General features: G+C 40.1%; 1 protein-coding gene across 4 annotated transcripts in view; it reads right to left on the bottom strand.

Annotated features, from left to right (window-relative positions):
- Nucleotides 1-5,416: 5,416 nt before the first annotated feature.
- LOC132915086 (paired box protein Pax-6) overlaps nt 5,417-15,198 on the bottom strand; it is a 52,287-nt gene continuing 42,505 nt past the window's right edge. For all 4 annotated transcript variants that reach the window (XM_060974745.1, XM_060974738.1, XM_060974763.1 and 1 more), the window contains 2 exons: nt 14,737-14,993; nt 5,417-10,311 (listed from right to left, as the gene is read on the bottom strand). In XM_060974745.1, coding sequence (XP_060830728.1) covers nt 10,223-10,311; nt 14,737-14,993 — 346 coding nt within the window. In that variant the 3' untranslated portion in view covers nt 5,417-10,222. The remainder of the gene's footprint in view (nt 10,312-14,736; nt 14,994-15,198) is intronic.

Raw genomic sequence — 15,198 nt, 5'->3', positions numbered from 1 at the left:
TTACAATCTTAAAGGTAATCACAGCAACAATATTATCTCCATTATTCACAACACTTACGTAGATTACTGTCGCAATAATATATTATTCTCGTTAATAAATTTGTTAATACTCATACACTGTATTCGTTATCAGTATTATTATTACAGATAATAAGAAAACTGCGTGACCACTTCCGCGTCACCGACGTTTCGGTATCGAAAGTATCATCGAAGCGCGATCACATCGTAATTTTAAAGTAACGCCAACGAAATGCAATTTGCTTCTTTAAACATGCAATTTATTAAAACAACGAACAAAGTGGTGTTAAGAATTTGCGCAAAATTCCATTTCGTTGCATCGACGTGATCCGCGTTCTTAAAAAGCATTATCGTTCACCAAACGTTTCTTTTTTCTTTTTCAAGGAACAACAGAAAAACGTTTAACGAACCAATCTGCTGGAGGAATGAAGTCGTCGTATCTCAAAGAAGTTATTCTCTGTGGTACTGTTTCTTGTCGCCCACTGTGTCCATACAAATCTGGTGCGAGTCTTTCGAAACTCGCGCTGTTGTTCGTCAAAATAAAAGCATCGCTCTGACATAGTGTAAAAACGGGAAAAAGAAAAAAAAAAAGAAACAAAGATAAATCATGGTCGTACCAAAAAAGAAAAAGTTCATCGTAGACACCGATCATTTTACAAAACCTGCAAATAATAATCACGACGAGTGGCGAATCGAAAGATTTTGTGCAAATGTGACGATCACTCGCGAAATCGAAAGGAATTCGAAATCTTGGATGGAAATAAATCTGCAACACCTTTGGTTCTTTTTATCTAAGCGACGGTGAACGCAGAAGTGGTCGATGCGAATCCGAACGAAGTGTACGACGTCGAGAACCGAGGCTCCCGACCGTTGGAGAACCGACAGAATGGCGGCGTTTTCGCTCTCACAAGCGATCTTTTTCCCTAATTCGGCCCGTTATCCTTCACCGGCCATTACGTTCCCTTTGTTTTGTTTCATTTTTTTTTTTTTTCGTATTTTTTCTTCATCCAAAAATATAAATTTACTAATGTACAGTACACAATCCCCGTTCGCCATAGAAAACGTTCAATCGAATTGTGGTACACCAGCTGCGCGTCAAAATCGTGGGAAACGATGTCCTTTCTACCAGACGAGGCACGATTTCTATTATATTTATAATATATTTCGTTCGTGCCTTCGATCGTCGTCACGATTTCGACTCGCGAATATCTTCAATTATACCCTATTGACTGCTGACAAATCGTTTATAGCTCGTCATCTATTTAACAAGAGAAAGAGAGAGAGAGAGAGAGACTCGACAACGACGTTCTCGACGGTAACGCGACAGTTGCTCGACAGAAAGCTTTTTCTTCGAGCAGGAGAAGGAGGAGGAGGAAAAGCTGTTTTACTGGAGAATCGGAGAGTCTAATTAAACGGATGTTTGTTGCGTAACACTCATATACACATGCTCGAGGAGTATGCTTCGGCGAAGGGAACAAAACATGGTCCAGAGTGTCTTGGAACGGCGAAGTCTCGTGACCGATCACGATTCGAGTATCTCGTGAAATATATCGCGAAACTTTGGTCTTTTTGTATTTTCTTATTTACCGTTGCTATTAACGTCTTGACAGCCAGGCTCTGAGTAAGAATACGAATCGCATATGAATTGAAACCTTTTAGGTAAATGAAACAATTATAAACTTGTTATAATAATTGTAAGTAAAAAAGAAGTCATTTCTGAAAATCGAGAAATTTCCTAATTAAATGTTCTTTTCCATTCTATCAATCCTTTGATATAAGAACGAACGAGGATTAGTTGACAAAGCTGAATAATATAATCTACTCGTCATCGGTATTCGACTGACAATATTTTCTCTTCTCAATGCCGGGCGTCACGAAATTAATATTATCATTTAATTCTCATCTCGCCAAAGTCTTTAGGTATCGATCATCCCAACCGTGACGATTCATCTTTCGATCATACTTATTTTCATCGCCCATTCTGTCCCGTTACTGCAACGAAACACGCGATATTTTCAACGACACCCTGGCAAGAAGTCGTAGACATGTCACGGAAGTCGTAGACACGTGGAAAAAGTGAATCGGTTTCAAGTCGCCGACATAACACCGCGTAATCCTCGCATCAGGTACGAATCAGCGACCGAGAAGAAGTTCAATCGACTACCAACAAACGCAGCCAAGTACGAGTAGTCCTCTTTTTCTTTCCTTTTTTCTTTTTTTTCTTTTTTTTTTTAAGAGAGAAAAAAAGCGAAACAACCGGAGTAAGAGAGGGAGAAAACGGAGGGTGAAGCGCGTGTTTTCCGAGAGACACGAAGGGGTGGTTGGTCGTTTTATCACGTTCGAGCCGCGTGAAACGGACGTCGCGACCGGAAAACCTCTGTCGACGAAAACACCGACGAAAAATCTCGAGTGGTTCTCGCGGTCGCGCTTGCGCGTCCTCCTCCGTTTTCGCATCCCTTTTCGCTCCGTTAATGCGATTAATTAGAAATTTTATATCGCGTAAAAAGCCTTGTCTCTGAGGTAGTGCATCATATAATATCAAATTACCCTGTACCGTAATTTTCCCACTTTTCGCGACACTTTTGTACGTGTGTACGTGTATAGAAGTACGTGTGTTTCGGATGGCCGCACGGATGGTTGGCTCGTACGTGCTACCGCCCCCCGTGGAAATTTATTTTCGCCGAAAGTTTCGGGCCACCGAGAACTCGATTCGCGCCGTCGCGTCGCGGTTATTTTGAATCTTTGCGAATATTTTGAGCGGCCGGTTGATCCTTTGAATCTTATTGCAAAAGTGTTCTTTTTCATATCCACAAATTATATTAATCTATGCTAGTAGATTTCGTTCGTTTTACAATGCGGGAGAAAGTTTACGTAGAATTCTATTTTCTATCGTACGAGTCACGTGGAAGTTAAATTCGTTGGATTCGGTGTTTGAAGGCGAAGCCAAATTTAAATTTGGTAAGATAATTTTTGCTCGTCGATGCCAATAATCTGAAAAGTGGTAAGTGTATCAGTTTTCCTTTTAAGGAAACCATACACAGCGAAGCATTTATTTAAAAGAAATAGCCGACAGACTGAAAGTTTCGAAGCTGTTTCTCGAGAAGTATACGGGAGAAATCTTGGCTGTCAAGATTGGTCGAACGATAGTCGTGCATCCTCTGCGAGAAATGCACTCTCGACGTGATATCGACAGCAATCTAGATTATATAAAGAGAACTTTATTTGCTAATATTACTGAAAACGAAGAATCTTGCGTAAACCAGTTTGATCGTAACGACCACTGATCTTAAATTTATCGAGTATTGCACATGTCGCAAGAAATTCCATTCTGACTACCTAGTAGCAAAGTCATGGAAAAACAATTCTTTCCTATCTTTCTCGAACTTAAGAAACGTTTTAAAAATAAAAAGGAAGCACGATGAAGCACCTAGATTGCAGTATCGCGAAAATCAATTTCGGTAACTCGACAAATATTTTAATTTCCAATTCTAAAAACAAATTTGGTTCCAAACCAAGCTTCGATCAAAAAATACCATTTCCGTAGATCAAAGTCTAAGTAAACCGCCACCGGCGTAGCGAATCGATCTCTCGAGGCCTGATCGTCACGGATTCATCCCTAAATCCTTGCACATTAGCGTTCGTGCGATGCGATCGTATCATTCGTTGTGACGCGTCGTCTCGCGTCGATTCGAGATCCGTTCCAAGACTTCCGTATGCAAAGATCGATGTATGTGAAGCGTGAGAAGAACGTATAACGCGGCTTGGCGTGCGTGTGGTTGGAAAGTTGGCTAGCGCAATGGCACGGTAAAATAACACGTACTTTGTTAAATATCAAATGACTAGACTTGGTGTGTTTATATATTTCTGGAAAAAATGTTCTCGTACGTAATACGATTATTAATATCCGTTTCGTGTAAACAGTTAAAGGTACGTAGTACTAAACTGTTCATTCTGAAATTTTGGTCATCTTATACCACTGTCAGAGAAAGAAATATTTTATATATATATATAATATATATAATATAATAATAATAATAATAATATATAATATAATATATATAATATATATTATAATATATATAAATATATAATATATATAATATAAATATATTATAATATATATAATTATAATATATATAATATATATATATAAAATATAATATATATATATTATATTTTATTATATTATTTTATTTTATTATATATTATATATATATTATATTTGTCATATATATATATATATATATATATATTACAAATACATAAAAGAAGAAATAATACGCAATTAACATTGCACCATCCTGTAAGACCACGAGATCCTTATTTTCATATGAAACCGAATTTTATCTTTGTAATAAATTCTAACACGCAACCAATTTAATAATGTCGCTATACCATTTCCTTCCACACGGATTCTACTTGTCATAATATTTAGATAACATCAATCTCTGCTAAGGTTCCATCTCTTCGATGGTATTGAGAAAAATATAATATTTGCACAAATATTCGCGGTCTACGGATAATCGATATGTGAGCAGTTCGATCAATAACAATAGATACACATACGCGCGCTATTTTCAAGCTTGTTCTATTGTATTTGATATAACATGTAAATCGATCAGACGTATATTCGATCCGCTAGCCAACTTTGCAACCTCAAACGGTATACATTTGCGAGAAAACAATGAGCGAATAATAAAAGTAGGCTCGGGTCGCGTCCTCGAACGCCGATGGACCACTCCCGCCGTCAATTTTTCCACTCTTCGCAACGACAGAGGCGGTCGATCGTCCGTTTCCGGTTTCCAAGGGAGAACATCGAATACACGTGGCAAAGAGATTTCCGTTTCTTTATGTTAGCGTGTGTATGTGTGTATGTGTACGATTTCTATAAAGTGGTATACGATCGAACGGTACCGAAACGACCGTCTTTTCGCTTATCTAAACGTATATACACAGCGTGTCGACGATTTTTGTCTAATTTACATTACAGGCTAAGAAGAGTATAACAAATGCTATTTTACAATCGTCTTTATACAAGAAAATCGACGAGGGAATTTGCTTCGATCGCGGGCAATCGAACTGTCGGTAAAAAAAGGGGAGAGAAAGCTAGAAGAGAGAAAAGAGACAGTTCGTTTACGAAAGGAAATTCTTTCAACTTGCGATGCGAATGAAGCTTCGTTTCTCCTCGTCTTCGATAACTCTACGTATTTCTTCCTTTTCATTCTTTTTTCTTTTTTCTGTTCGTGATAACACGTTCGTGAAACGTTCTCTCGGCGTGACTTGTGCTTCTAGAAAACGTGTGATTCCCGCGTTTACAAAGTATATAATATATATACTCTAAAGTATCCTCTCTGTTCGAGTGGTTCCGCGATCGGTCGATAACGATCGAGCAAATCTATTTTATTTTATTTTTTTTCTTATTTCTCCTTCTTCATCTTCTGCTTCTTCTTCTTCGTATTCTTCTTCTTCCTTTTATTCTTTTCGTTACCAGCTACACATTGGATTGTCTTAATCTAGAATCGCGTGGAGTTTGGACCAAGGGGTGGAACCACCCCTTTTTCGTACCCAGGGGGAGAAATATAGAGAACGTGCTCGGTGCACGACGAAGATATATCGTCGTGTCCTTGGTGAAGCACGAGAAGAGGAAAAGAGTGAGAGGGAGTCGGTTTGAGAAACACGTTTTTCTTGTTCGACTAGTTGGAGGAGTCCTAAAGCTAACGCTGTATCCTTGAACCCTTCGTAAAGTCTGCGAGAAAGAGGCTCGGTCTCTCAAACGAGATTACGCGAGGACCTACGTAGTTAGAGCAAATCCTGCTGAAGTGCGTTCCGCCTGCGTCTGAACACGGTTCGTGAGACGATCCATCGCGACTGAGCGTCGTTTGGCAATTTACGAATCTTTTGCAGAGTTATTATTTAGATTATAGCGAACGTGATTTGGAAATTTTATCTTAGACGATGATAATTATCGTAAAGACGATTCTTTAATCGCTTAATTTAAAAGTAGTTGCACTTACGATCGAGATAATTCGCGATGCGACGTCGTCGTTCGATGTTTTCGAACGAGTATTTCGCGTATCTATTTTTTAACACTTAAGAGTAACATTTTATTTGTTAAGTATTAACGTCAAAATATTTAAAATAAAATATGAAAGAACAAAAATATCGTATGGTACTCTCGAAACAAATACAAATTTAATTTGTACTCTATAAAACAATAAAAGATTTCCTTTTTTGTTTTAAAAATATGTGAGAATACATATCCAACGTTTAATTATAGTTAACGTCGTTAAGCCCTTTACGACGCTTTGGGTGAGATATCACGAGTGTTTATTTCCGCCGTTTACAACTTTTTGGAATAAACTTTTGGCATAAACCAAATTTTTAAACATCACCTTGCGGGATATCCCGTCCATAGGTTCTAAGGGAAGTTACACAACAAAAGAGTTACACACTTTTCGAATCTTGTTAGAAAAGTATCTACAAAGATTGCTGGTCATGCAAGGGTGCAAGATACAATGAATATTTTTTCAAACGTAAAAAAATACTGATTTTTATTTCGTTACATTTTGTCGTTTATAGCGTTAGCTATGGTTAAAAAATTGATTCGATGAATGACCAAAACTGATTAACGATTAATTTCTTAAATAAGTATCGAAAGCTTTAAAACATGTTACACTGTCAAAAACATAACGTGTCGCGATGCAAATCCAACGATAGAAATGAAACATTTCTTAGAAAAAAGAAAAAAAAAGAAACAAAGAGAAATCAATTTCTTTATCGTTCTCGATGAACAAAAATCTTTATCGCTACAAAAATGTTCTCTACGACTTTCGCGGAACTTCTCTACGATTTTCCACTCGACGAGGAAAGTTCGATCTTGTAAGCAGTCGCTTTTCCGAAGCAAGTTTCTGGCTGGTGGAAGGTTGTCAGCCGACGCCATATCTGCGAGCAAGCGTGATGGCCGGCTGGCGAAAAAAGCCACCCTCGAGGTAGCTATCAATCCCCGCGGCTCCCACCCTTACAAAGGCAGCCAGCTTGGCCAGAGCCACCCTAAAGTCTCGCGAGAATATTTGCAGCGGATGCCCGCCCTTCCTCCCTCTGTCTTCGAATCCCTCGAAATTTCCACGCGAATCGCTCGGCTGTCATGCGTACCACAGCCACGCGTGAAAAATTCGATAAACGAATCTTGCCAGTCATCGATCGAGAGATATAAGAACGTCCGTCAGCGATAACAATACACAAATGGAAGTTTGAAATTATTTTCATGCTACGAGTAAAAAGATATACTTTTTCGAGAATAGCTGAAATAAGGATATTTTATTTAATTTCGAAATATCATAGATTCTATTCGGATTTGTTAGATATTTCCAGATATCTAGATTTCTGAAAGAACGACAGATTTTTAAAGGATTTTTACTTTCAAATTGCTTCCACTTCACTGGTCTATATCTAATTCGGATTAATAGTTTGAACTTTCGTCAAAGATTCCGGCTTTTCAATCGTTTTAAGTTCACAGTCCGCATAAAATTAAGGAAACTGTCGCTATCGATCGTTACATTCGCTGTTACTAAAATACGCCAGTTTACCCTTCGATTCATATTTTCCTTTTTCGTAAGAAACATCTGTAGTGTAAACTAAACTAAATCTGTAATGGAAACTAAAATGTAACAATTAGCAGCTACTAACTTATTTGACGTAACATATGCGTCAGTAGCAGCGAATGTGTTACACTCTGTTTCCTGGCAACGGTGTTCATAAGGAAGGAAATCATTTTTCAACTTAAAATTTCCAAATTTGAAAATTTATCGAGATAAACAACGAAGAAAATATTAACATCAGGCTATTTATATACATTAGATAACCTACTTCGTTGATGTTCGTTCGCTGGTATATCAAATTTCAAATATTATGCTTTAAATGTATATTGCAATACGATATATTTGTAGCATTTCGTACATTGGATCGTCTAACGAACATGTTCGACGCCGATACGTTCATTTGTACACTGTCGTGAGTAGATGGATAATATACCCTGCGTGACCCGGGTCATGCGTATACGTCTATGACCACTAGATTAAACGCGATTCGAAGAAAGGACGATGAGCGTCTGCCTCGATCTTTGATACATCGCGTTCGCGCGACGATCGACGCGATTTTCCAATGCTAAAATGTGCATACCATGTAAACACCTGTTTAAACAGAAGTTTAAGCTTACGTGGAGTTTCTGACGCAATGAATGTTCTTTAACCCCTCAAATCAGTTTCGCGTAAGTACAAGAAGCGTATGTCGTCATAACTTTATCGTTTATGGCAATTCGATGTATACGTATCAGTTTGTTAATACATTATCGTTTGTCTGTACGTATTTGTTAACACTTTGGCAGGCAAAACGATTGTAATCGTTTCTTAATAAAAATCATATACCGAAATTTAGTACATTGTACGATACGATACGATACTGCGGATGTTTATGGGAAAATTGAAATATGATAGAAATCTGTACAATGTGAAAAAATACATTTCCTTGGATATAAGTTTTTCGTCTTTGGTTGCGTTCATAGAAATCTGAATTTACATAATATATCCACCATCTAGGATCTAGATAATAATTTCAGTAACACGGTACTCTACTTATTGTACGTTGTATTACTACACAACAATTAGAAATGGGTTTTCAAGCACGTTGCAAAAATATCTACATGTCGGCGAAAGTGTTAAGAAACTTGCTGAATTTAGACGAATTAATTACCGACCGAATAATTGGCACGTTCGTACGTAATTGCCGACTCGAGAGGTTAACGCGCAAAGTGCGCGAGAATTTGCGATCGTTCGTATTTAAAATAGCGAAAGATATTTGAAAGGATTCTTCGATTTCAATGGAACAACGAACGCTTCGCGCACGTTCTTTCCGTTACGAGGGTATTTAATCGCAAATTCTGAACGAGAGTGTGCGTACTTGTTTTTTCGGTGACCCAAAGTAACGATCAGCAGTGTCCGCTAGTTGTCGAGATTTGGCAAGCTTCCAACGGGTAATTAATCGAATTAAAGCGGACTCGTTAACCTTTTATTTCCTTTTTTCAACTCCTGTTGCGCTGGTCCCTTAACAGGTTACCTGATCTCATTCGTGCAACCCTTTCCCTGTGACTCTGAGAAAGTGGGAGAACGCAACTCTTTGAAAACGAATTATGGCTGAAACGTTGATTCTTTGTTTTTATTCTCTCGATAAACTAGATTACGTGCGGTACCTCTAAATTCGAAACAATAGAAAACCGAATACGTTAGATCATCGTATCGAACATCGAGGATATCGAACATGAACATTGCTAATCGGTATTTATACGTCCCAAACTATTAAGTAAGACAGATATAGCAAGTACTTCTCGTCCTAGCCAGTTTATTTACTGCAACGAAGAGAACAAACGAATATATACATCGGCTAAATAAAAGAGAACAGTTAAACTGTATTAAAATCATACTCATGATATGAAATTTGAAAACAAATTCCCATAATAATTCACATAAAACACGATCCTAAAATATTGCAATATGAAGCAAAGAAAAAACTCTCCACTCTATATTTTTAATAACACATTATCATACAACAGCGAAGAATCGATCAGTAAGTAAATACATCCATTAATCGATCCAGAAAAAGAAAACGATCTTATTCGAATAGCACAGCAGTGCCGTATGCGTAAGAATAAAATCATAACGTATGAAAAAAAGTTACTTTGATATTAATTTAAAAACAAAAAAGAAAAAGATCCATCTAGGAACACTGCTGACCCTCTAAACTTGCAAAGTCACAATCCACGTGTGTTCGAAGCGACGCTGAACAAGCGTCGTCGATTATCTCGTTCGAATGTCATCGCGCGCCATCATGACGCGATCGCGATGAACGCAGTGATCGAGGTCGGCGATTCGCCGTACGGCAACGAACCGTCTCGCGTGATCGAGTATCGCGCGCGCGACCATCTCTGCAAGAGAGCGTCCGAAGAGATTGATCGGTTGGTTCACTCACTGGTGTCGGAGGTGTGCACGGGAGTGGTAGCCGGTGTGTTCGAAGGTTGATGCTGCGCTGGCTGCGTCGGTATCCCGAGGGAAGCGAGCAGCGGCCGGGACACTGCACCAGGGGTGGCTGTCGGTGGCGGCGGGCTCTCCTGGCCGACGAGCAAGCTCGCGGGCGGGAACCCGAAGAGCTGGGATCACTGGAGCCTCGGCCAATAGTTGCCGGTCAGGTCTGGTGTTTGAGACGGGATCTGCACGGGAACTGAGACGCCAGCCGATATCACACCTGCAATACGATTGTTTGTTTTCCGATTAAACGATCGATCGAGTTTTCCTCTGTGATTGTGTGCAGGAATAGGTATGACGTGGACAAGATTCTTGGTGGAACAGCGGACGTGACATTTACAATGGAACTTCATAGGAGGCAAGTTGATCAACTCCGCTTCTTGTGGCATTTTTAATTTTGTTCACGCATGTTCACTGTTATCGTTCAATTCTTAAGAAACACTCGGCTTCGTAAGCGGATTATTGGAAGAGACCGACATAAATAATGTATGTTTTAAGGTACGTTTAAATCGATGTCATATTTGTTTACGATACTATCTATGGCGTTGATCGGTTTAGCTTTTGAACCTTTGAGCTAAAGCAAAGATCTGAAGAAAAAATCGAAGATTTGAGTCTTTAGATTTGCGAATCGCAAAATGAGATATTATAGACACATACAGTAGCTCACAAGAGTATTTCAACGCTTATGGTAGAAACATTCTACGTGCAAACTATCTGTACAAAAATTACAAACCGATCATTCTGACTTCGATAACTGCACCCTTAACAATTACCTAAAAACGCTCTTCGCTCTACTTACGAACGAGCCAGCTACAAAATAAACCGATACTTGTTCCACGTGAATCGTGGCGAAAGCGATACGTCAAGAGGCATTGCGGAAACCAGGGTGCTTAGCAATGGAAAGGATGGGACATCGGAACGCGTCAAAAGCAACGTTAACGAAAGCAAGAGAGAGAGTGAGAGAGAGAAGAAACACGCGGTGAAAGTTCCCCGCGCTCATGCACGTAAAACGATTATGATGGATAAGTTGCGGCTCGTTCCGCACGTAAGAAGCGAGAGAAAACGAGTAACAGAGGGAACCTGTTCGCGACAGGGACCAGGAGAAGAGGGAGCTAGAAAGGAAGAGGCGGATAGAAAAAGGGGACGAAGGAAAAGAGAAGAATCCGGTGCTAGGGAAGGGAGGGAGACAAGAGGAATGCCGGCGCGTGTTCCGCAGTATTCCACCATTCTACGGCGTTCCACTTCATTCCTGTAGGTACGCCGCGCACCCCCGTATTTCCTCCCCTTTGGGTTCGCACGTTATTGAGCGCTCGCCCAGCCGAGGCGAGACCCAACCCATCCACATCCTCTGTTCGCCCCCCTGTATACCCTGAAGAGAGGAAGAGCCATCGAGAGAGCGAGAGAGATGGGTGAGAAAGAGAAAGGAGCAAGAAAGGGAGAGAGACAGGGACAGAAGAGAGACAGAGAGAGAGAGAGAGCTAGGAGGGTCGAACCTCAGCGCACAGTTTTCGTTAAACGAGAAAGAACAGGGTGAGAGAGGGTCGTTGGCGGAAGAGGGACAAGTCGAAGAAGAAAGAAACAGAAGGCAAGAGGGTGACGGAGGGAAAGTGAGAATCGGGGAAAATGGAAAATTCAGCAGCCACGTTGTTGGATGGAATGGGCGCTTGGAAAACCACCGAACATACCCGGTCTTCGATTCTGCCCGCTGGCGCCCGTGCGAGATTTGTTTTAAAATCCTTTTACAATTCCGTGGACGAACGACCAAGTGCTTAAACGAGCTACGGGCACTGTTGCTTACCGTTCAGAAATAAGAAGATGGTTAGTACGTAATTTTGTTACGGCTACGTCCACCTTTAACATCTTTGGAATGTTCACTGTTTCGGTTTCTGCACACTTTAACCTGATGTAGTATCAAGTTGGTCCTAGCCACGTTCTTGTAGCCAACCATTTTTTGATCTCTGCACGGAACAACGTTCTGTAGCTCTCTAACCGCGCCTTGACAAAACACTTTATTCTGCCCTCGTCGCGTAAGATACGCTGGCTGATCGATTTTAGAGAACCATTGATGTATTTCGGAAGATTTCTCAGAGGCTGGTGGTTCTGTTTGCCATTGACTTTGGCTAAACGGATTTGCTCGTATTCTGTTGGGAGCCTGAATTGATTTATTCTAAAAGTTTAGACTCTCTGTCGAAGCATTCGAGGTGCAAAGTGAAAGGGATTGTTGGTTGGTAGTTTAGTCGACGTTTGAACGATGAAAAAAAAGAAGTTCGTTGAGGCAAATTAAATGATACGAAAAAATATATCGAAGCAGTTCACGCTTCATGTTATCTACACACGACGTTATACTTTAACAATATCATGAACTAATTAAACGATAAACGCATTGGTTTCTGATATAACTGGTCCTATGTATGTAACGTAAGTGTACCTGCTTTCGAAACATCGAAAATGTGTTCCTATCGTTAACGCTAATTAATCGAGTAAAATAAATTTCCCCCGCAATTCAAAAAATATTTAACGTGAAAAAGGTCAAGCCATCTTCGACAGTGAGAAGCAACGAAGACACACGGTTCGTTAGGAAGGCGTGCGAGAATTTATTTGAACATTTTCCACGTCAATCGTACGGTTTCCGGCGGAACAAATTTCCTCGCGTCCATTAAACGTATTTTCCACTCGTGTCGTTCGCCACGGGTAACCAGAGTTCTCGCGAAGACGCTTATCCTTTTTCGTCGTTTGGCCACAGCCGCGCGCACGGAATTCCCGAGTGTACGTAATCAACCGGCAGTTTCAATGTTACAGAATGAGCACGTTTCGCGAGTGTCGCGAACACGCGACGCGAATCGCAATTTTTTCCTCCCCATCGAGCCTTGCTGCAGCCACTTCCGTTTCGACCACATCTTTATCCGCCATCGAACTCGAAAGCTCGAATGAACGAAACGAGCGATCTTCAAATGTGTTTGTAAATGGGAAATTTTTCTTCCTGCGGAGTTTTCCTCGTGGAAAGTGAAATGCCTGGTACATCGTTCTTCGTTAAATGTTGTTCGAGTTCCCGCGTGTGGGCGTTTTTGAATCAATAAGAAACTGTACACGTATATCGATTAATTACGCAAATTGACAAGTAGAGTGACAAATTGGTTTTGTTAAGTTTACCTTGGAAATTAATATCGTTTATAGGGTGCGAAAGAAAATTGAAAATGTTGGAATACAACGATATTTCACACATAGACATAAGCACCCTTACACAGGCACCCACACAGGCATTTGAACAGGACACTTACACAGGTCATACTCATTACTGTATAGAGAGTGGGGTTCAAAGTATTTAAGGGATCATTGGTTACTACCTAAGTCTAATCTGAGGGTAACTGGCCAACAATCAACAATTCTTGTATACGTTGTTAATTATATCACTCGCTTATATACATCAGGTTCTGTAGTTCTGTTTAATAAACATCACTGAATATTATTTCAACACAAACATTGTGTCTTCCAAAGATTATTAATCTTAACTTCAAGATTAAATTCTAACAGAAAAGAAATGTTCAAAAGTCATATGCTTTGTTCCTAGTACGAAGAAGATAAAAAAAATTAGACAAACACGATGTACAATCATCAAATAATTAATTAATAACGGGATACATACATATTTAGCTATTGACGTTCTTAACCAACCAATTCAGTTTACCTATAAATTAATCAAGATAGCGTCTAACCATACAGACCATTTACCAGTAACTATAACCTCCAACCGTTTAATAGATCCATCAAGCAATAACATCTGCGCCATTACTCTAACCAAACATCAAAGCAATCCTGTAAATCAACATTCCCTTGGTCTATCCGCCTTGAATATGTCCAACCGCGAGAGAACACGCAGAATCTTGGAAACTCTCAAAAGCCTCGAAAATTTAAATACTATCTCCGAAAGGAAGCTTCCAAGCCACTTCTGACATTAAAACTATCGATGACAAAAGAACACATTAAGAACCCAGTGACTACCAAGCGTGAATAACACACGACACTATCTCTGTTACAAATTCCTGAGAATTTCTGTCTACCTAGTAAGATATAACAGTCGCTATGTTAACTACGAATTAAATAAGCCATTTATCTGTAAAAATCGGTTAGTTGCACAAAACGAAAAGCAGAGGAAATTGTCGAAATTACGCGAGATAAACATCGGTGAAATACTTTGACAAAAAATGTTAAAAGTTTCGAAAAATGAAGTTAAACTTCACCTTGACCTGTGAGCGGCACAAATGTACAAACTTTGCAAACTTCAGAAACTTTGCAAAATTTAGCGATAATCTGCTAATTTAATACTTAAACACTGCAACGATCAACACTCACCTATCGTATCATCGTGGTACGTATTATCAATAGCCATAGTTAAATAGCCAACACCCCATCGGACCAACAATAAAATACACCTTTCATTCGCACGATCTGCATTCATCCAGTCGAACGATCGTTTCAAGGTAGCATACAACCTAGAAAAGAGGCGACTAACCGGAGTCCTATGTATACGATCGGTGGCGACCTTGATCAGCGTTTAAATGCCGTGGTGGAGACGAAGCGGATACCGGAGGATGGCCTTGAAGATTGAACAAGAACAAACAAACAATCCTTTAAAGCGGAAACTCACCAGTCGCGGTCGAGGTCGTCGGCTGGTAGGGTGCACCACCTGGTCCTGCAGGCTGTCCTCCTGGCGTGGTGGGGGTTCCACCATGAGAGGTCGGTATACCACGATGGGGTTGCGAGTGCGCAGCAGTGCTGTGTGCGTGGGAGTAAGACTGCGTCAGAGAGTGAAGAGGCTCGTGGAACACGTACGCCGGATATCCCTCGGCGCGCTGCTGAAGACAGCTTCCACCCATTGACCCGCCCAAGCTGCTCGACATCGAGCTGCCAACAGAGGAACGAGATCCGCGTCAGATCAAAATAACCAACATGTTCGATTTGTCTGAACGTCGTTTCTAGCGAATAGGTCGAGTAGCTTTCGTTATTAATAAGCTGTGGACGTTCAGGCAAATTTATAGTTTTGTAGACACGAAGAGGTGGAATAGTAATTTGTTTCGCCTGCTTGCAACGACGGGTATTTTTCGATATG

The sequence above is a fragment of the Bombus pascuorum genome, chromosome 1 (assembly GCF_905332965.1).
Source record: "Bombus pascuorum chromosome 1, iyBomPasc1.1, whole genome shotgun sequence".
Classification (NCBI taxonomy): Eukaryota; Metazoa; Arthropoda; class Insecta; order Hymenoptera; family Apidae; genus Bombus; species Bombus pascuorum.
The sequence above is the reverse complement of the archived record's forward strand: the minus strand, read 5'-3'. Positions and strand labels throughout refer to the sequence as shown.